The 22,727-nt window shown below is 37.0% G+C and overlaps 2 protein-coding genes across 2 annotated transcripts in view; one reads left to right on the forward strand and one right to left on the reverse strand.

Moving 5' to 3' along the window:
* Positions 1-13,445, forward strand: part of LOC132101275 (rho GTPase-activating protein 42-like) — a 111,127-nt gene extending 97,682 nt beyond the window's left edge. The window contains exons 20-24 of the mRNA XM_059506096.1: positions 117-488; positions 1,226-1,385; positions 2,874-2,933; positions 3,069-3,148; positions 11,849-13,445. Of these exons, the coding sequence (XP_059362079.1) occupies positions 117-488; positions 1,226-1,385; positions 2,874-2,933; positions 3,069-3,148; positions 11,849-11,937 (761 nt within the window). The 3' untranslated portion in view covers positions 11,938-13,445. The remainder of the gene's footprint in view (positions 1-116; positions 489-1,225; positions 1,386-2,873; positions 2,934-3,068; positions 3,149-11,848) is intronic.
* A 547-nt stretch (positions 13,446-13,992) lies between these two features.
* Positions 13,993-20,363, reverse strand: LOC132101276 (progesterone receptor-like). The gene is made up of 9 exons (XM_059506098.1): positions 20,055-20,363; positions 18,912-19,825; positions 18,230-18,339; positions 17,279-17,395; positions 16,589-16,894; positions 16,141-16,285; positions 15,639-15,769; positions 14,987-15,144; positions 13,993-14,603 (listed from the first exon to the last, which is right to left on the reverse strand). Exons 2-9 carry the CDS (start codon positions 19,697-19,699, stop codon positions 14,448-14,450), a joined length of 1,911 nt encoding a protein of 636 aa, XP_059362081.1. The 5' UTR covers positions 19,700-19,825; positions 20,055-20,363; the 3' UTR covers positions 13,993-14,447.
* Positions 20,364-22,727: the final 2,364 nt, after the last annotated feature.

The following is a 22,727-nucleotide window of genomic DNA, read 5'->3' on the forward strand; positions in this document are numbered from 1 at the left end:
TGACCGGGCCATTGTGACATTTTCACAAGATGTGACTGTATTAAGAAATGTATTGAATTGAAGACGTTTTCAAGTGTTATGTGTCTTCAGCGCACATGTTCGTACTGCTCCTGCAGGTGACACGTTCAGCAGCAGTTCAGGCAGCACTCCAATCGGCAGCATGGACTCCCTCTCCTCCCACTCCTCAGAACAGAACAGCTGCTCCTCTCCAACGGCCAAAGACAAGCCCCCCTTCCCCGGCCTGCGGCAGACCCCTTCCTCCCTGTCCTCCAGCGAGCCCCAGGGCCCCACCAGCACCAGCAGTCCGGACTCCAGCTCCAGAGAGGACGTGGGCCGTGTGGATTGGGACAACTCCTGTCGGAAGAACAGTTGCCAGTCAGCAGTTGCCAGATCTTCATCAGCACCCAGGAAGGCTCCTCACTCTGAAGTAGGAATCAACTCAGCGCAGCTTAACCGCTCGAGTGCCCCGTCTTTACACATCACAGAAGGTAGGGGCCAGTAGCATGCATTACTGGTTAAAAGTTTTAAAACAAAAGTTTTAAGTTATTTTTACTTTTATGTTTAAAAGTAAAAACATTTAGCAGTAAAATGTATTTTATGATCAAATAAATGCACACTTGCTGAGCATGAGACACTGGGGTATATTTTTAGCAATAGCCTACAATACATTGAATGGGTCAAAATGATCAATTTTTCTTTTATGCCAAAAATCATTAGGGTATTAAGTAAAGATCATGTCCATTAAGCTATTTTAAATATTAAAATTTTATATATTAAAATTTATAATTTTAAATTTTATATTAAATTTCCTACTGTAAATATATAAAAACTTTTTTATTATTAGTAATATTTATTGCTAATGCCTTAATTTGGACAACTTTAAAGGCAATTTTATTAAATTTTTTTGCACCCTCAGATTACAGATTTACAAATAGTTGTATCTCATCAAAAAGTTGTCCTATCCTAACAAACCATACATTGTGCTTCTATATTGAACTTTAAGATTTAAAAAAAAAAGACCCTTATGACTGGTTGTGTGGTCCATGATCACATATATTCAAAATTTTGACCAATAGTGTATGTCCTATTTTTTTAATTACAAAACTGTATTCAAATTTATTTTCTTTTTTCTTTTCTGTTATTTTTTTAATGTTGGATTAAAACCTCAACACAAAAAGAAACCAATTTACTTCATTTGTTCTTTTGTGTTTGGGGTTCTCTGGAGGTCGTAAGAGCTGTGTGGGGTCTGTACAGAATCTAGCATGTGTGGAACATAAAGATGGCATCAGATCCACAGCCTACCATGATCTTCCTCCTAAAATGATCCTGCGCCGAAAGCTGGACAACAACAGCTCTACCAACGGCTATCAGAGACCAGGATCAGTGTAAGTGAAACTCTCTAATCAGTATCCAACCCACTGATGCTAAAGCTGACATTTGATGAAAACCCAGCTCTGTCTGTTCCTCTATATTCATTCTCAATTAAGAAGTCGTCCAGTTTTGTTAGAAGTTAGAAAAAACTTGATATGTTTGGAGACCATGTCTACCCTGTGAGCCAATCAAAATTTCATGGTTCAATGACAGATCCTAGTCAACATATTCGAGGATGAAGATGGAGAAAAAAAAACTTTTACAACTATTACTTTGCATTCTTGTTAAACGTACTGTATGTACTAGCTATATTATGGAAGCCAGTTTCTGCCACTGAATATATATCTTTTTTTCCTTGAGAATTGCATGATGTAAACTCACAATTGCAAGTGATAAAATCAGAAGAAATTTTGTCTCGGAATTGTGTGATATGAACTCCTTATCTCACAGTTCTTTTTTTATAACCCACAATTGCATGTTAAAAGTCAGAATTGCAAAATTTGTGAGATATAAACTTACAATTCAAAGAAAAAATTCAGTATTGCAATTAACACTATCTCTCTGTTAACATGAACTTACTATGAGCTGCACATTTTTTACAGTATTTATTAATCTTAGTTGATGTTATCTAATAAAAAAAACAGTGTTAAATAATCAGGTCCATTGAATAATATTAAAAGTAATAATAAATGAATTTAATCATATTACATTTTGCATTGTTAACCAACGTTAACAAATGGAACGCTTTTGAGGAATAAACCTTTGAGAAAATTGATTTGGCAGGCAAAAGTAAAAAAAAAAAATACATATAAATATGTATAAATATAAGCATAGATTTTGTTTTGATCTTAGTGCAGTTCATTTTTTGTTCAGTAATAATAAGAAACCAATCATGTAAGATGTACATTCAAATTAGTGTCAGCGTTTAAATCACTACATCATGAGGAAGTGAGGAAACGTTGTGCATTATTTTACAGTGCAGTATTTTGTAGTGCAGTTGCTGGCTTGGAGAGGAAGCTGCTGAATGGAGATTGATGGCAGTTGTTCTTTGTTGGCAGGAGTTTTAATTACGCTGCTCAAAGGGTTGATGTGACCTAGCGCTGGTTTTTAAACACTCTCCAGGGAAGGATATATAATTTTGTCATGACAGAAAAGAAACATCACATCTCACTTAAGAGGACACAAAAACAATTTTATTTGCTTATATAAAATGTACAGCCACAACTGTTAGCATCATGTTGATTTGAAAAATGTTTGTCCTGTGGATTTGTATGTTACTTTAATAGTTAAATAGTGTAAATGAATTACTGCTACATCTGTATACTATGCATATTATATATCCTTAGTGTGAATTTATCAGCTCACAGCAATGTTTTTACTGTAAATGTAAGGGTCAAATTGATGCTACCTGAAACATTTTTGTTTATTCAGCCTAATTCTTGTGACGTCAGATCTTTGAAATTGACAATCATCCTAACATTTGGCACGGTTGTATGTTCCAGGGCTGCCAGAGCGCTGATTTTTGAGAATGCATCAGCTGTAAAACCTCCTCCCTTGGGAAGGTACCAATGGACACGGCCCATAAAAACATAAATGTTTCACATATATTTAACATCATAAAAAATAAAATCAACAAATATCTCTTTTAAAACAGTGTGTAAGCACATCCATAAATCATTTCTGATTTTAATCCATAGAGATGCAAAAGCCATATATCCATGTGAAGCAGAACACAGCAATGAACTGAGCTTCCCACAGGGGGCCCACTTCTCCAATGGTGAGTCTATTTATCTATTTATGTATCTATCTACAGGGTTCATACCGGTGCTTGAAATCTTTGAATTTTAACATAGTGTTTTCAAGTTTTAAAAAGTATGGAATGATATTCCGGACATTATTCAAAAGGAATTGCAAATTGTATTTGCAATTGCGTTTTCAATTTGTGGACGCATAAAATGTGACATAATCCAAACGCAAATGCAAATCGCGCATTACCGTTCGCATTTTCGTTTAAGCAAATGCACAGTGTCTGCCAAATTTAAAATGGAAATGCAAAGTCCGTTTGCAATTGTGTTTCCCATATCTTACAAGCTATGAGCCTGTCATATTTAAATAGCAATATTAATTACCACATTTGCCTTTTCACTCTCTCTGCACTGTGCATGTAAACTGCCAAAACTCAAATGGAATCGCAATTCCTTTTGCATTTGCATTTCCAACGTCTACACGGAAACCTGTCAATCAAGTGACAGGGGTGGGGCCATTTTATTTGTTTGCATTGGGAAGTGACGTCACTCACAGTCGACGGTAATAATTAATTAATAATTAATTAAAGTGTGGACTTTGTCATCTAAATACTTAATAACCAATACGGTTAAGGATGTGTCTTACAAATTACTTCATCTTTTCTATCCTGTGAAGCTTTACTTAAAAAAAGATGTTTCCTGATATTGAAACTTTATGTTCTTTTTGTGGTGCTGAACACGAATCCATTTCTCATCTCTTCTGGGAATGCACATATACAATTCTGTTCTGGAAGAATTTTTGTATCTTCGATCATACTAAAATGTACCATTTTTTTACTATGGTAATTATGAGTTAACGATAGTGTTTATAATTAAACCACAGTAGCCACAAATGTACAGTTGTCTGAGACGTTATGAAATGTTCTTTAACATCATGAACCATAAAATGTAGTCCGTGTTCTGCTATGGTTTATTTTCATAATAGGTAAACACAGGTCACAAGTTAACATGGTCACATTTCCTTGATTCAGCAGCTGCAAAATGTGAAGACGAGAGTCCTATCTTGAATCTTGAGATCTGGAGCTGATTCGGTGTAGATCGGTAGCTCGGTGGTTCGTGACTGTCTTCTCGAACGTGTTCGAAACCCGTGTTTCGAAACCCGCGCCAACACAGACGTACTTTATTTTTATTTTTTTGTTTTCCTACTTCAGCCGCGAAACGGGCGATCATACTAATAACTCGTAATCTTTACAAGAATATCTGAATCATGCAATGAGCAAGTCTGTGTTTATTAAACACTTAATTTCGCGTCAGTTTGTGCTTTCAGAATCGCCAAATCTGCTGCCGACGTTCCAGCACATCTGCAGCGGAGACCTGAACCAGGAAGTTGGTCACCAGATAACACAGTAACCAGTTAAACCGTAACACCGGGAAGATTAGGCAAATAGACTGGTGACGTAGGTCTGCGCGCGTTTCTCAATACAAAGTACGCTGATTTCGGACTTGCATCCTCAGTAGTTCAGATTTTGTGCATTCGACTCGGGAGCGGATGTCTGCGAGGACGCAGGTCCGGTAATTCTGCAAACAACAGCGTACTTGATAACATGTCAGCTCGCCTTGACTACTGCAATTTTCCTCACTGTTTATTTACAATAAAACGAAAAAGGATATGAAATACCACTGCCTCCTTTCATTTCTTATTTAAACATAATAATAGCAGCAGAAATGTACTTAGTTCAGGGAAATGTGTATATATACAGTCATTACAAATGAAACTAAATATTATATCAATTGCCTCTTTTATTACCGTCCACTGTGAGTGACGTCACTTCCCAATGCAAACATGCCCAACAATATGGCCCCACCCCTGTCACTTGATTGACAGGTTTCCGTGTATACGTTGGAAATGCAAATGCAAAAGGAATTGCGATTCCATTTGAGTTTTGGCAATTTACATGCACAGTGCAGAGAGAGTGAAAAGGCAAATTTGGTAATTAATATTGCTATTTAAATATGACAGGCTCATAGCTCATAAGATAAGACAAACGGACTTTGCATTTCCACTTTAAATTTGGCAGACACTGTGCGTTCGCTTAAATGAAAAAGCAAACGGTAATGCGCGATTTGCATTTGCGTTTGGATTATGTCACATTTTATGCGTCAACAAATTGAAAACGCGATTGCAAATACAATTTGCAATTCCTTTTGAATATTGTCTGGAATATCATTCCATAAAAAAGGTCTTGGCTTTTTGATAAAGTGCTTGAAATTGCAGTAGCATTTGGTTTTCTTATTATGTTTTATTAATGAATAACATTAGCTCACTTTATAGACAAAATGCCACTACTCTCGAGTCAGCGACATGTGGCTGTAGTGTGATCTATTGATGTGCGCCCTCTGATGGAGCAGAGTGGGAGATAAAAACATGTTGCCTCTTCAGTGAGTGTTGGCTTGAATACAACAAATTCAAATTTTGGTTAAAAAAAACTGTTAAAGTCCCCTGTAAAGTCTGCTTAAAATGCCCATACTCAGTTAAACCAAGTATGATCAGACTGTCGCGATTCAAGTGAAATAATAAAATAAACATTTCATAGTCAGAACGCAACATGGGTGTTTTCATATTAATGCATCTCTGAAGTAAACAGACTGCCTTCAGACAGCCTTTCTCACCTACTTATAATGTCTGATAAATTAGAGCTGTGTAAACGTTAAATCATGTCTGCATTTGTGATCGGAGAAACAACAAACAACAAGCCTACTCTACACTGCTCAACACTCGCATTTGAATCATTAGTGGCAAATTATTTAAATATAGAAAAACGTACTTATAGGCTGTGAGTCAGAAGCACCCCTTTAAAGGGGTCCTATTATGCTCTTTAAAAAAGTTTCGATTTTGTTTTGGGGGTGTACTAGAACAGGCTCTCACACTAGGTTGTTCCAAAAACACATAATTTTTCACATATTTTACATTATTACAACACCTCTCTCCCCAGTCTGGCATGAATGGCTCGAATAGTTCATGTATCAAATAAAGGCCCGCCTTCTGAAATATGAAATGTGCTGTGATTGGTTAGCTGGGCCGGTGTGTATTGTGATTGACAGCACTTAGCGCCTGGTCAGGAAATGTCATGCTCCTTACCATAGACCTCACCGACTGTGAGCTTCAGTGTAAATACTGTGTCAAAATCAGATCAATTTGAGTGCGATTTAAACCCAGATGTTTGTAACCACTCTAAGTTCGTGTGCCTTGTGAAAGCTAGCGTGTCTCCGACATAGAGATAACACTCGTTGCCTTTTCTAGTGCAGCTCAACCAGGTCTTCCAGTTGTCGATCTTGTAGTCCAAAGGAGTAGATTGTAGTCCAAAGGAGTCATTTGTTGCAGTTTTTCTGTTAAATAAAATATCTTTTTTTGAAGTGTACTTTGAACTTTGTAACTTTGCAGATCTTTTTATGTTTAAACAGCAACATCACAGACTAAATTAAGTTGAAAAAGTGAAAGAGCATAATAGAGCCCCTTTATTTTTAAGAGTCAAAAGTGTAAAGAATTACTTTAATTTAAAGCACACAAACATATTACTGTTGAAATGTTTTAGATATTATTTAGATTAGCTTTTTGTTCTGAATGAAAACAGCAGACAGGCTTATTGAAAATACAAATTCATCCCGAGCTGCTGAGAAACAAAATAATTCTTTATACTTTTGACTCATCCCTTTTCTTTATTTCTTACAAATATTTTAAAGACTGAAATGTGAGGTGTCACTTCATAAATCTCTTTCTATTTGTGAAAACCTGTATTTAATATGTCGCCATTGATATTGTCCTACCCTGCACATACAATATTTATTTTATTTTTGCAGGTCTTAAAAAGCTTACAATTTTATTTTAAAAATCCTGCAGATATACTGTAAATTATTTTTTTAATTTTTTATTTTATAATTTATAGACTGTATGTTGGTTATATTATGCAATTCAATATGCAATCCAGACTTGTGGTTTTTAAAGGGTTAGTTCACTCAAAAATTTAAATTATGTAATTAATGACTCACCCTCATGTCGTTCCACACGTAAGACCTCCGTTCATCTTCGGAACACAGTTTAAGATATTTTAGATTTAGTCCGAGAACTCCATTGAAAATGTATGTACGGTATACTGTCCATGTCCAGAAAGGTAATAAAAACATAATCAAAGTAGTCCATGTGACATCAGAGGGTCAGTTAGAATTTGTTGAAGCATTAAAAATACATTTTGGTCCAAAAATAACAAAAATTATGACTTTATTCATCGCGACCTCTCTACAGGCATTTTCCAACGCTATTTTATTGGACTGTAATTGCGATGAACTATCATATAAATGTGGATGTATAGGTATAAGCTCGCATAATCTTTCCTCTTCGCCCGCCATTATATTCAAACCTTCTTCTTCTGTAAACATAATATACTTGAATTAAGGTACAATACTTGCAATGTCACCCCCACCGACAACGCATAGTATTGCGTGCATCAGCGTGTCGCATTTCAAAAACTAGGACGACACATTTGGCAACGCACCTATGCATATTGGCGGCCGAAGCTTTGCGATGCCTTTCGAAGCGTTGCGATGCGTACCAATGCGTTGACTATGTAACAGCCCTAAATCCACAAATTATTTAAACTGTTAACTTATTTAACGTGGCTGACACTTCCTCTGAGTCAAAATAAACCAATATCCTGGAGTAATTTATTTACTCAAACAGTACACTGACTGAACTGATGTGAAGAAAGAACTGAAGATGAACAGATAATGAGCAGAGCCAGACTCGTTCTCGAGTTAAGAACTGGGTGCATCGGTTTTCGGGTCGCCAGTACACTGAGCCGAGAACTGTTTCTGTCGGACGCGTCCGATTTGAGAACCGAGGAGCTGATGATACTGTGCATGCATGATTCAGCATGAAGCAGACTGACACACAGCGCGTCTGAATCTAACTGGTTCTTTTGGTGATTGATTCAGGACTGATTCTGTGCTAATGTTATGAGCATGGGTAAACCGAAGGCTTGAATGAAGGGCAGTCATCGCCAATGACATCATTAAGTTGAGCGCAAAAGAACCGGTAAACCGTTTTTTTCAACCGGTTTATTGAATCGAACTGTCCGAAAGAACCGGAAAAGAACTGAACTTCCCATCACTACTGCAGTGACTTACGTCAGCAGCATCACTGCGGAGTCGTGAACGCGGATTGACAACAGACCCGGAAGAGAAGTCGTAGTTTTTGTTATTTTTGGACCTAAATGTATTTTCGATTCTTCAACGGATTCTAACTGACCCTCTGATGTCACATGGACTACTTTGATAATGTTTTTAATACCTTTCTGGACATGGACAGTATACCGTACATACATTTTCAATGGAGGGACAGAAAGCTCTCGGACTAAATCTAAAATATATTAAACTGTGCTCCGAAGATGAACGGAGGTCTTACGGGTTTGGCATAATTTAAATTTTTGGGTGAACTAACCCTTTAATAGAACAATGACATCTGATTTAAAACGGAAAAACTGAAGTGTGTGTATGGGGGGGGGGTCTCTGAATGACCTTTGAATGAACTGTGGCAGCCATATATACTACGTAACATTGAGCAATTCTGACCATTAATCTGATACCAAATCTCTGCATTTCTGTGTTGGGAATGTGTTTTGAGGGAATTTAAAATATGTACATCTTTTGTGACTTGCAGTGTCTGTTACAAATCTCAAAAAGAGAATGAACTATGACTGGACTGATGCACATTGCTGCATACCAAGGCATTAATAACTATAGAAAATAATGCATTTCTGTGTCTGCTCTGTGTAACAACCATCTGTTGTTCTTCATACATGTCAGGACTGGGATTTTATAGCTGGATGTATTTTCCGCAAGCAACAGACTTGGCTGGGCACCAGGGCATTGAAACAGGTCACAGTAACCTGGTGAAGGCAGCGTCTTTCCCTCTCTAAAGCTCAGCAAACACTTAGCACAACATAAACCTCCTCTTACCCAGCAACCCTCTCAATATGTTGACTTTTGAGAGCTTTGCTAATAAAAAACGATTTAAAACCGCATTATTTTCTGATCTCATCTGCCTAATGCTTTACAGACTAAACAGATGTTTTCATAATTCAGAGTACACTGAAATGCGTCATTACAGGGTGAGTAATTTGTGAGGTCCTTTTAAAGCTTTATGGTGTTCATTTATTAAGTCAAGTCACCTTTATTTATATAGTGCTTTTAACAATACAGATTGTGTCAGAGCAGCTTTACAAGTATCAAATAGGAAAATAGTGTGTCAATAATGCAACTGGACAATAGTATCTGTGGAACCAAGTAGATGAAAGTACAGTGTCCAGAAATTAGGCAAGCCGGTTGCAACAGTGGCAAGAAACCAAAACTCTAACTCAATCCTTAGGAGAAACCAGGCTCAGTCAGTGGGCCAGTTTTCCTCCAACCAGACGAACCAGGACTTTGTTCCAAAGCTGCAACAAAGTTAGATTGTGCAGAGGACTCATCTGACTTGTATCAGAGCAAATTGGCCTGACTTGATCCGTCATTAATTAAAACTCTGCATGTGCAGTTCAATGATCAGAATCAGAATGCCCCCCTTTCCTAGGTTACTATAGTTTTGTGAAGATAATGGCCAAACAAATCAGTTTAAACATACTGTCTGTTCTTGGTATTTCTGGAACTGGGCTATCTTGGTTCACCTCTTAACCTCTTAGAATTGCATTGCTCTTGCCAGGCTAAGTCCTCTACTTCTCCCATCTCTAACGGTGTTCCTCAGAGTTCTGTTCTTGGGCCTTTACCCTTCATGCCATGGATTTCATGTTTATCTGTATTTTGTTTTTGTTTTTTGTCTGCTGTAATATTTATCTGTTTTGATATTGTAAAGCTAAATGAGTTTGCAGCAAGGTGCTATATAAAATAAACTATTATTATTATGGCACACCTCAATAAGCCACATGATTTGAGGTAACATTCAAGTACTTAACATGTGGGACAACATACAGGTAAATGCCAAATTTAATGCTTAGGGTTTGGATATTTATAAGGATAGTCTTGCCTACAATTGTCCTGACCCCATCGAAATAGTGCCATTTTATTTTGGATATGATGTTTGTGCCATGAAAAAGACTTTTAAATAAAGTTAAATTAAGTTTTATTAACGCTTCCAAGATTAAAAAAGATATTGCTTCTTAAGCTAATATATGACCCAACATTACACTGGTAAAATCAAATGAGAAAACAACATTAAATATAATATTAATTCATTTAAATTAATTAAATTATGAATTTAAATAAATATAAAAGTGTTAAGTTTTCTTTCTCTCTCTCCATATATATGAGCAATACACTTGTAGCAGTGCGATATGGCTGTAATTCGGCGTTAGGCACAAGATAAGGAAAGCTTAACACTTTTATATTTGCACTGTTACTTGTGTGATATTGCTTTATACAACACTTTGGCACAAGTGTGTAAATAAAAAAGAGACAGCTAGGTCAACTAATTTACTAATTTGAAAACATCACTTTAGAACTAGTAAAGGAGGAACATTGAGTTGCTTCAATAAATGCTTATTGCATCACTATTAAAAGTTCACTGTATTATGTGATTACGAGTGTGATAACCTGATACAGCATTAATTTTTCAGTTCAGTCTCCTATTCACAATAAAACAATAGTTTGAATGTCCGCTGAGGAAAGCGATGTCTTTGTGGTACTATCCTTTCATCTGTTAAGGGTGATTTCTGATGACAGCACTGCTCAGTGCATTAGTTGGATGCATCTTCCTTGTTTACAACCAGTCTCTTTCAAAATAAAAGTCTTCACTGTTGACTCACTCATAAAGTCTCTTGGTTACAGTATAATGTAACTAAAATCATCATCACGTACACACACAACCCATCCTACAGCCTCGTGCCAACAGACAAATCTCAGCTGTGCTGATATATAGCTGTAATAATAAAAACTCCATAATCATCGGGAAGAAGGAGGCGGGAACCGGCGGGCAATCAAATGACATTTTAATAATTCAAAATAAACACAAAACAGCGCATCAGCCCCTCACGGACGACTGATGCGCACAAATAAAAAGCAAACATAAACTAAAGCCCAGGCCTGGTCCCCTCTCGTCCTTCACTGTCGTCGCTCCAGTTTTATAACCATTCCTTCTCCTCTGTGGGACTCAAGACCGGTGGTGGGTCGCAGGTGTCGCTGATTTCCCAATCACTCCACTGGCCTCGCTCGTGTTCCCACATCCCTCGGCCCCGCCCCACTCGTCACAATAGCCATATCACACTGTTACTCATGTTATATCACTCATATATAGTCAGAATAGACTGAATTACAGGTATTTAGAAACAACCTTTTTTCTGGAATTTGCTGGCACATTACTAAAATTTCAAAAAATTCTTGTAATTTCTGATAGTCGTATTAATGCTTCTAAAATTTAGATATCATTGGTAACAGCAAATCAGCAAAAAACATTCAATTAAAATCGAATAATTAGGCTAATTTAATTTAGCTAATTATAAAAGGCATGTAAAATATCAACAAACATACACTGTATAGATCCAATGATGTTCAGTCATCTGTCCCAGAACACTTTCAAAAATGGTCTTAGGCCATATATCCATCGTTCTGCCCCTAAGTATGAGTAATAATACTATAGAGTTTCCCTATCAAGTCTTCCCCACTAAACTTTCTCATTTTCTTCTGTGTAGTGTATCCTTCAGTGGAACCGGGCTGGCTCCAGGCGACATTTGAGGGCAAAACAGGCCTCGTTCCTGAAAATTACGTGGTGTTCTTCTGACAATCGTTCAACCAGGAGGGGCCAAGCATTTCATGGCATCCATGGCAACATCAACTTTAGACCAAGGGCTTTAAATACATATCAGTCATTGATGGCTATGCAATTGGACTGTGTCATTAATATGACATTGAACCTTAAGAGATAATGGACAGTACACAAACCACATTGATGCAGCACAATGGTGATTAATGTCCAAAAAGCAGCCGTAATTCTAGACAAATGGGTTCCAAAGCTTTTGCTGAGGCAGAAATGTTGAAATTGACATCATGTGCTGCTTGAGTCTAGATTCACATAAATTCACATAGACCAGGTAACCAGGTGGTGTGATGGACTGCACAAAATATTCTTTTTAGGTCTACTATGTGGTGGAATACTGTAATTCTATTAAGAAAGATAAGCTAAGATAGCTATCTTTTATTTTAGCTCAATACTTACTGCCTTGAAATGAAGGAGAATAATGTTAAACCTCACCAGAAACTATTTGAGCTGTGAATCACTGTCATGTTTAATTCAAGTCAACAGTACCCAAACTCTGCTGTGTGTGGTTTATTTCATCATGAATGTACTAACTTTTACTGTCATTAATATTCAAAAGCCAGAAACCACATTGTTTTGGATTCTGAACATTTTAAACTGAGAAACTATAAGAAAATTAATTTCTGCAATATGTCTAGGTGACAAATCAATTAATTTTAGGCTTTCACATAAATTTTGACATTCACCACATGATCAGATTTCCAACTTAACACTGAAACTCAAGATGCTTTTAGGAACATCTTTAAATCATGCTGGAGAACATGATCATCAGGTTTAGTTATGCAGCTTTAGTGCTGCTGACATTAAAGGGACAAACAATATATATATTTACATATTTTCAGTTCTAATCTTCATATTCATCACATGCTGTTAATAAAATGTATTTTGTATGTATGTTATTGACAAATAGAATCCTAAATGCACTACTGGAATCAGCCATTCAAGAACAGTGGACAGTGACATGTTCCAGTTATGAGTTGAAATATTGGCACCCCCGGAACACAGCTTATTCCAAAACATCAGTGGAACACAACTGAGTGTTCCAGTTTTTTATCATTTAAATGTCTAATATTTTCTGATACACATTTATTCCTAATCCTGTTTGGAAATTTTGGAAATCTCTGGTTTAGAGAATGAGACAGCAGTGGATCATGTGTCCGTTTTGCATCCAGGTCACTGCAGAAGGTCAAGCAAGATTCAGTCTTTACAAATACTAATCAAGTCTAGCTGTAGGAGCTTCATTGTACATGATGTTCAGGTCACATTATTCCTTCTGAAGTTTAAGACGACACCAACTGTCAGTGTCAACAACCCCAATATGGTACGTCTTATTGTCTCCATAATTAAATGTTCCAAATTTGTATTATGAATATGAGAACAGAAGTTTATATATGGATAATTATTTTGTAAATCATATATTTTTCTTCTTAATTCATTTTTGTTCTGTCAATAAATTTGTTTTGAAAATGAAATCCACTTATTGTCTTCTATTTAAGGAAAGCTAAGTCATCAGAAATAACATTAGACATCAGTCACTTCGTTCCGGTGGAGATCTGAGGAGAAACAGCATCAGATGTATTTGGAAAGGAGGCGTTTGCCAAGATCACAGTGTTCTTTCACAATTAAATACATGAGAATGCTCCGTGCCCTCGACTGCTGATGTTTGTCTGATACTCCCTTGACTATCATGAGAGATGATCCAAAAAAAAGTTGTTGTTTTTTAAAAATTTATGCTCTTGCCTTCTGATAAAACATTTAATATTCTGCTTTAAAAATAAGCATCAGACTGGATCAAAGTATACAGTGAACCATTAATTATACAGTGAACACTGAGCCAATGAGCTCTTTGTCTTTCAAACATTGTTATTGAATGCAATCAGGGGTTGTAGTTTTTTTATTAGATATTTCATAATCATGTACTTTTCATTTGAAATGGTGTGAGCAGATACTGTGTATATGTAAGTACAATCAAAGGTGCCTGGCACTCAGCGTTTGTAAAATCTGACTGTGGAAACTGTCCACTTGACACTTGAGACAGATAAGCATTTCCTTTTCATCACACTCAAGACACATTTCCTGAAAATCTAGTATTAAAAAAAGTATATAATTTAATCATAAATTATTGTCTAACATGTTACATTTTTTTGTAATATTTAAGTATTAATCTGAAAAATAACAAAGACTTTGAAAAATCCATACATCACATTTTTAGCACATTTGAAGACCACTTTTCTGTGTAATGTTTTGTAAAAGGCAATAGCAGGTTTAATAATACAGCATGATTATATGTTGTCTTCAGATTCTAGTTCTCTCCACATTGAAAACTGTGGATTTTCTACTACCACATTTGATCAGAACTCTTGACTATTATAAGGGGATGATTGAACATGGAAAGATGCATGTCTATGTTATTTAGATGTGGTACACATTCATTAGAGATGTAAATCAGCACAGACCCAAACGTCCTGTCTGGATCACTTGTTGTGAAACATAAGGGGTTTGACCATTCCCGCCAGCACTTTCGGAAGCTGTGATGCAATGACCTCTGACATCATCTCTGGAAACTCCACCTTCATGGCATCCGCCTGGATGTAAGTGGTCAGACAGTACAGATTGACCTTCTTTGTAATCTACACAAAGATAAAGTCAACGTCACATATCAGGCTCCCATATCATGCTTCTGTTATCTAACAAGTGATGACGTGAATAAAGCTGCTTCATTAGTGATGTGACCTATTTCATATGAAAGATTTGATACATGAGATAGCTTTATTCCTTTGATGTCTTTTTCAAATTGACATCACTCAACTTATTACAATGTGTTCTAAAACAACAGATTAAAGGGTTGTTCACACCAAGGAAGACAGCTGGAACTATAAAAGTTTATGAATTGTTCTGATTCTGAGAATATGGAAGTCCACACCACAATTATAATGATATTGACACAGAGTAATGCATTGCATAGGGCATGTGTAGGCTATAGTTCCCTTTTGTTTTTTCACTCATGCTGTACCTCGTGCATGGTGTCCATGAGTTTGGTCAGATGGTAGAATCTCTGTGAGCTGGCCACCACTCCTTTCTCCTTCAGCTGGATGGCTTTCGTCAACTCACAGATGTAGTTCTGTCTCATTTCATCAAACTGTGTTTGACTCTTCAAGCCTTCTAGAGGAACTGTCACAAATTCATCATGTTAAATCATTACACTACCAAAGGTCATGTTAGAGTTAACCACCGCATTATTGTTAAAGATCAGTTAAATGTTCCTTCTATAAATCACTGAAGAGATATCTCTGACAGCATCCTACATTGCCAGTTTTACCATCAAAACACAGCTTTGATATTACTTTTTAACTTAGTTACACAGTTACTCATATTGTTGACTGAAACATTCTATCAGTAAAATAATGTTGTAGTCAGCTCAATTAGAAAGCTGCTTTGGCATTACTGTTGTTCTTATTTGAAAAATGTTTGCTTGAAATTGAAACTTAGTTGGACTTTCAAGGCCTCACAGTTTGCCAATTACGTGTCTCTGTTGATCCATGCAGACTGGCATAGGGCCACTGGTTTAAAATTGTCCAGATTGTTAATATCCCATTCTGGAACACCGTGCTGATCTGTAGCGGGTCAGTCTGTAAGAGTTTTATGGGTCAGAGAGGATTTATTACCAGTGTTGAGGAGCATCAAAGCCTTCATGCATAGAAACTCTTCTTTGGTCACTTGCAAGTTGGCAAATTCCTGTGGAACGAATTGCATAGCCAAGCACAAATCGTAGATCGGAGACCTCCTCATCTGATCTCTAAAATTTAAACAGCTCAATGAGAATACTGAGTATATGCATATCTAAATGTCTGTTATTTACTGCACAGCTGTTAATTGTATATGAGTATTATACTATAATCTCTTAAAAGCACAATAAAGAAAAAAAGAAAAACAGCATAAAATTACAATTATGTAATTGCCACAGACCAATGGTAGTTCAAAGGTGTTTACCAATCGATGCAAATCTTTCCATAAATTTTGTTTCGACAAGCTGTTATGGAATTCTAAGCAAATTTTGTTTTGGCCTGATTTTGTTTCGGAAAGACGTCATACAAATTTGTTTATACATTTTTCTTGGCGTATACTAAGGGCCTTTACTCTAATTCAGTTGTCTTTTCTGTTACTTACTGGCTCAAGATGAGATCGGGCGCAAAGTACAAGTAATCACTGGTGACATTCTGAAAGGTTCTCCAACCCAGCGAGAACAGCATTAAACCCATCCAAGAATACTGGATTAACGTCATCTGGTCATTGATGTGCAAATTGCGAAAACCTGTTAAACACAGAAGTACAACAAAGATCTTTAGTAAAGCCTTTGATCTCATTCTTTAAAATTCAAAAGTTAAAATTCGCAGCAATGCCACAGAAGAACCATTCTGGGTTCCACAAATAACCAGTGAACAGTTCTTAAAAGAACTGTGAAGAATATTTCATTAATCTGAAGAACGTTTGTGCAATGGAAAGTTTCCACTGTTAATGGTCCTTCATGGAACTAGAATTCTAGATTCCATTAAAGAACTTTTCTTTTTAAGGGTGTAATCTGAGATGTTTATTAGGCTGATTGTAAGGGTGTTACCTGGAAGAGACTTGGACCATCTGACAATCCAGAGCAGCTGCCTCTCACAGAGTCTGTTGAGACTGTTGAGGAGAAGGTGAGGGAGCTCTGGTTGCGAGCTGTCGTAGCCAGAGTAAACCACCTGTGGCTCAATGTTCTCCAGAATGTTGATCATCTGAGGTGACAGCTGCAGCTCACGGATCGCTGGCATGCAGGGCATGGAGGACACAGTCTGACCATCAGCCAGCAGGGGCAACGGACCCTGGAACATCAGCGATGGATTCAACCCCATGACCTTCAAACCCACAAACCGCTTCATTTTACGGCCTGAAACACACAAATGTACTGTAATGAGGGGCCACCTTGATTATCTTGAAAACCCAACTGTTCATTGGTCATTTATATTAGCTCAGGTCCATTAAATAATTTTTGACAGATTTCTCATTTTAATAATTTATAAGTAGATGTTGGAACTAACTTAAACCAAGATTAATAATTCATGCTTTAGAAGTATTTTTCATCGTTAGTTTATGCTAACTGCTATAGATAACTAATGTTACCAAATGGAACCTTGGTATCACTGGCCTTTGGAAAATATTCAACGTCTTAAAGTATGACTGTCCATTAAGTCCAAGAAGCTTGAAAAATTATTTATTTAATATATAAAAACAAAACCTAATATGTACAAGAAATGAGTCGCATAAAAGATACCTCCAAGCATCATCCCTGCCTGGTAGCACTTTCTAAGACGACATGAAGGGCAGTTTTTCCTCCTGATTTTATCAACAATACAGTCGTTCCGTCCAGCACACAGGTAGTTATGGTGACCTAGACAAGAGGCAAGAAAATTCTCAACACTTTAAGAAAAATGATTACACTTAGGTAAGAAAATAAATCTGTCAACACAGATGCGCATAAATGATTCCAGTTCTCCACCGGAAGTCATCTAGGAACATGTTATTTTTAAAGGAGGATGATTTGGAGAGTATGAGGGGAAAAAAGAGAAGAGTAAATTGGTTTGCAGCAAGGCTGACAGGGCATAGTGACATGGCCATGGTCAGACACAGTGGCTCTTACATATCTTTCCTCAGTGATAAGAATAACAAGTCAGAGAAAGAACATGGTGAACATTGGCCCAAATGATAATAGTCTTCTGGGACACTGTATACACCGTGACTCACATACATTGAAACATGATATAAAGGTTTCTGAGAGCACCACAATTTATCTTTTGTAGCTTACCGTTACCATTGTTTGCTTTCAGGCCATCTACTATATGCTAATGTGTTCCATAAAATACTAACATTAAGAATGTCTGCACATAAAAAAAAATAATAATAATAATTCTAGGTCTACTAGGAAAATTTAATTTTTTTGTCCAATGAAAGGCTCTCTAAAATGAAATCCCGGTGCCCAATATCATCTTCTAGCATAGTAGCAAATCATGCTCATGGCTGTGAGGTAACTGAAGCCTATTTCGTAGGCCTTAAATATGTCCCATTCAAACTTCCTGTTTGGGAGGTTTCCTGTTTACGAAATACATCAATGCAGGAGAGAAAAACTGCAGTCTGCAAAGTTCATGGAGTCTTCAATATACCCCATGACAAATACAGATGATTATATTTTGACAGTAAACAATAGTTTCAGCACAATCTTGCTCACCTTCAACAGCTCTCTTGAAAAACACCTTGCAGCTTCCACAGGTAAGAACTCCATAGTGACAACCCGAAGCTTCGTCTCCGCATATAACACACAGTCTTTGAGATGGAACCCTTAATGCAAGCAGGAGACAGTATTCTACACATCCTGAACAACAATGGTGTATTTTAAACCTGCAGATGTTACTTTGATATTTTACATTTAAAAAATGTACACTTTTATCCAATGCAATTTAGATTGCATTCAAGGTACACATGTAAAGTTTATCAGTTCTTGCTTTTCTTGGGAATTGAACCCATGACAATGGCATTGCCAGCACCATGCTCTACTGTTTGCAATGACACACACAAATTTCTAAGTGCTCCAAAGGTGTCCAAGTGACTTTCTGATAAAGAGTATATATATATATATATATATATGTATATTTAATTTTTTTTTTTTTTTTTTTTTTACAGTGCATAACCATTATTTTGTATTGGTTACTATTCAATAAGAGTAATTCACAATCATTTATTTAAATATTGTGACATACAAGAATACAAATTTGTAAAGGTGACATTTCCAAAATAATTATTATTCAGAATAATTAAATTAAAACTACACCAATCATTTTAATTCTACTTCTATTAAGTTCTCAATACAGCTTAATTCTTAATGAGGCACAACATTCCTGACATGTTCTTACCCTGGAAATGCCGTGTAGACTGTCTGTGAGCGCGAGATGAACCCATCCGGTGAAGAGTATCCAGCGTGCTCTTCATTAGTGGTTGGATACCGGAACGGAGAGTTCGCGGGTGAAATCCATTTGGAAATGTCCGTTTTGGACATCGTGGTAGCTGCACTCGTTCCATCGAAATTCAGCAAACCTCTACCGAGAGAAGGCGAGACTCTTCTCGGAGGTGGCAAAACCAATGTAGATTGATTCATGTCCAACTGAAAGTCGGAGGAACTGTCCACGGCCACCTGTCGGGCAGCTTGAGATGAGAGCAAAGTTGAAGAGTCCTCAATAAAGTCGCACTGCTGTTTCTTCTCGGCTGGGTCATAGCAGCTATCCAAGGCGCTGATGTTTAAGCCGAGGTCGAAATCAGTGTTGGGTGGCTCCATGATGAGAGACTGCTCATGCTCATCTTTAATATACGCACTCTCCGACACATCTGTCTCCTTGGGCGGAAGCGCTTTTTCGCTCCACTGTCTGCTTTCAACTTTCAGAAATTCACCCATTTGGTCAGTATACGTTTTGGTATCGAGAGGTAAGTCAAGAAAAGAGAGCTGATCCAGACTGTGTCTGCTTGAGCCAGGCGCGCTGCTGCGTAAAGACCCCGCGTTTCCAAAATTACGCACGGAGACCCTGCCGTGCCCTGAACTCTCGTCCGTGAATTTTTCGATGAAACTACTTAATCCAGTCCGCATCTCTGTGGAATCAACGAGAGGAGTGTTCACAGTGTCCATTCCGCTGTTAGTTTTGGTTTCCATAATCACAAATCTGGCCGGAAAGATGCGTCCTCTCTGTTTGGTTGGATGTTGTGATCTGTGGCAAATAACCTTCTCTATTCTTCCTTGTGGTGAGAGGCTGTACAAAAGTGTCCCTGCGACTTATTCCTAAAAAAAAAACGATGTTACTTTATTAATTAGAATCGTTATTTACAACATTTTATAACAGGTTGCACATTTTAACATATGATATTTAATAACCTTGACGTAGAAAATAAACTTTATTTCCTATATACACAATGTACCATTGAAAAGTATTACTGCCTCTTATTTATTATATGACTTGATTTTATCTATATGATTGAATCAAACCAATTGTGAAAAGAGAATTTCTCACCTTTTGGCTATAAGTCAAGGACATAAAATCATAGAGTCCCATTGAAGAGTGTGATCGATAAAGACCCAAATATTATCACGGAGAACCGGTGGTCGTGGATGACTTCATTAAATAAAATTAATTAGGCTATAGCCTAATAATAACCAACATGATAGCCTACATGCGCCACATAATGTGTTCAGCACAACTGGAAAGAGAAAAGACGTCCTTCGAATTTATCTGTGCAGAAGTCACACATGGAGAAGTTAGACATTGGTTTCCAGACTGAATATTACTAATGTCTGTGTCATAAAGTGTCTGTGACGTCTATGCTCAGCAAAGTCCGCAAATCTAACTAGGAATAGGCTGGTTTTAGATTGTGAATGATCTTAGTTTGAGGTCATTTATTAATGGGACGTGAACATCCTGTGCCTCTTTGCTCGGTTCCAGAAGGCCGGTTAAAAGCTCTTGAAGCTCGCTTCCTTGCAGAAAAGCACCATTTACCCGATTCATTTTCACACCAAATAATTTTCCACTAACCTTTTAGTCCAGGTGTCGAATGCTGTGGGGAATCGAGTTTAATTATCTTCATTATCTTATCATTTCAGTATTATTTTTTTGTGTTTTTTTATGTTTGACTAATAAAAAGTGTACCGCTAAATGCTAATTAAGCGCAGGTTTTCGAATTAGCCTACTTCATTAAGCAAATCATTAACAAGTGCTAAACACGAACAAGTACAGTATGTTCAAATCTTCAATCTCAAAGCAACTGTACTTAAGTTTTAACTTTGAAATATTAATTTCAAATCGTCCTTATGGTACAATTGACTATAATAGCTTCGGTTTCTTTTCCACGCTTCCCACTAAATTTTTCGGGGAGTATCAAAGTTCATAAGTGCTTTATGGCAGCAAAAGACGCACGTGTAGAGTGTTTTCATACAGTCTATAGAACTGATCTTTAATATATAAATATGTTATAGTCTAGAGCTAGCCATTATTAGCCATTAATTACGACAGTGGTATATTAACAACAGTGGCTAATAGTGATGGCTGCTGTAGTAAACACTGCTAATCATGTTCCATAAGTTTTTATCTTGTTTTTTCATCCATCACCGATGACTGTTGTTTAGCCTTGGCTTCATGATTATCACCCACGTCACAAAAAAAGTGCAATCAGTATAGCTGACAGACCCAATAATCAAATATTTCAGAATAATGCTTGTAACAGACCAATGGTGACAAAACTTTCCTTTTCTCCAAATCTAATTCAATGCCTTTTACTCTCACACGTCTCACATCAGAGTGCTCAGCTGAGAGGGTCAAAGTGACCAGTTCTTTTCCTCCCTTTCCTGCATTTTCAAAGCATTATTTCCGATCACCTTGGCAACCAAGATTCAATGAGCTGCCATACTGGTGTGATGGCAAACTAGTCCATTAAAATAAAAATAAAAAACACAAAAAAAATATAATTTATTACTTGAATTTCTGAAATATTTTGTCCAGCTGTTAGTTGGACAAAATGTCTACAAAATGTCTAATTTGCATAATGTCTACAAAATAATAGTCCCAGGCAATCTACATTAGATATTTAATTTTGAGTCACTTTTTCTAACTTAATTCAGATCAGTATTTTGTGACTTATTGGTTATTTATTTGGTCAAAAAAATAACATTTGATTCTGATTAGTCAATAATTGAATAAAAAAGTCAAATCCAATCCAGAATATTTTCATATCTATGTATTCATGTTTTTGTGAAGCAGCAGTGTAACAAGCTAGATAATGTACAATGAGATTAGCAGGACAAATAACTCACAATGATACAAAACTGCTACTCATGCTGGGATATAATTTAATGGATGCAGTCAAGCAAGCTTGTTATTGAGGTCAGAGCACTGGTAGTCAAGTCAACCAATGCTGATAAAAGCTTCTAACCTCTGCTGTCTATTCCTGACTCTTTCCAGGGAGAGAAGCACCTGGTAAATTATATCTGTATGGGCTGTACTCAGCAGCCCATGGTGGGAAAAAAATGGTGTGAGTCTCTCGAAAGGTCAGGTTGAACTATGGTGTAACATCTCTGCCCTTACCTTGAGACTGGAATTTAAAATAAACTATGTGTCGTGATAGACATCTTTTAGAGAAACCTCTAGGATGAATAGCAGAACAATTCTGTGTGTAAACTACCTATCCCCGGTGATCTGAACCTCTGGGATGAACAGGATTTCCTGCAAGACCAGGTACAGTTTTCACATACTGTAGGAGTTTCTAACAAGGAAATAACTTTAACTCAAAGGTTTCTTGCAATGGTTTCTCAAATTCTCATTTGGGCCAGGCCACTATTCTGTCATCTTTTAATCTTTTTCTGTTAAGCCAAATGGAGGAATACTTGGCAGCATGTGATGGAGCACTGTCAGGCATAAAGATCATGGTTTTCCTGAATGCAGCTGACTTCTTGTACCACTTTTTAAAAAAGAGACTGGCATTAGTTTTGGGTTTTATTTTAGTCCGTCTAAAACCCAAATGGTTCCAGACTAGCTTGTCATTAATAATAGCAGCCCACACCATTACACTAACCCCACTCTGCTGTTGACTGACTCAACTGGTGCTCTGTGTCTATTAGTGAACCAGCCATGGGCCCAGCCATCTACTCCATCAAGAAGTATTCTCATTCCATACATCCATAAAACTTTCAAATT

The sequence above is a fragment of the Carassius carassius genome, chromosome 23 (genome assembly GCF_963082965.1).
Source record: "Carassius carassius chromosome 23, fCarCar2.1, whole genome shotgun sequence".
Lineage (NCBI taxonomy): Eukaryota > Metazoa > Chordata > Actinopteri > Cypriniformes > Cyprinidae > Carassius > Carassius carassius.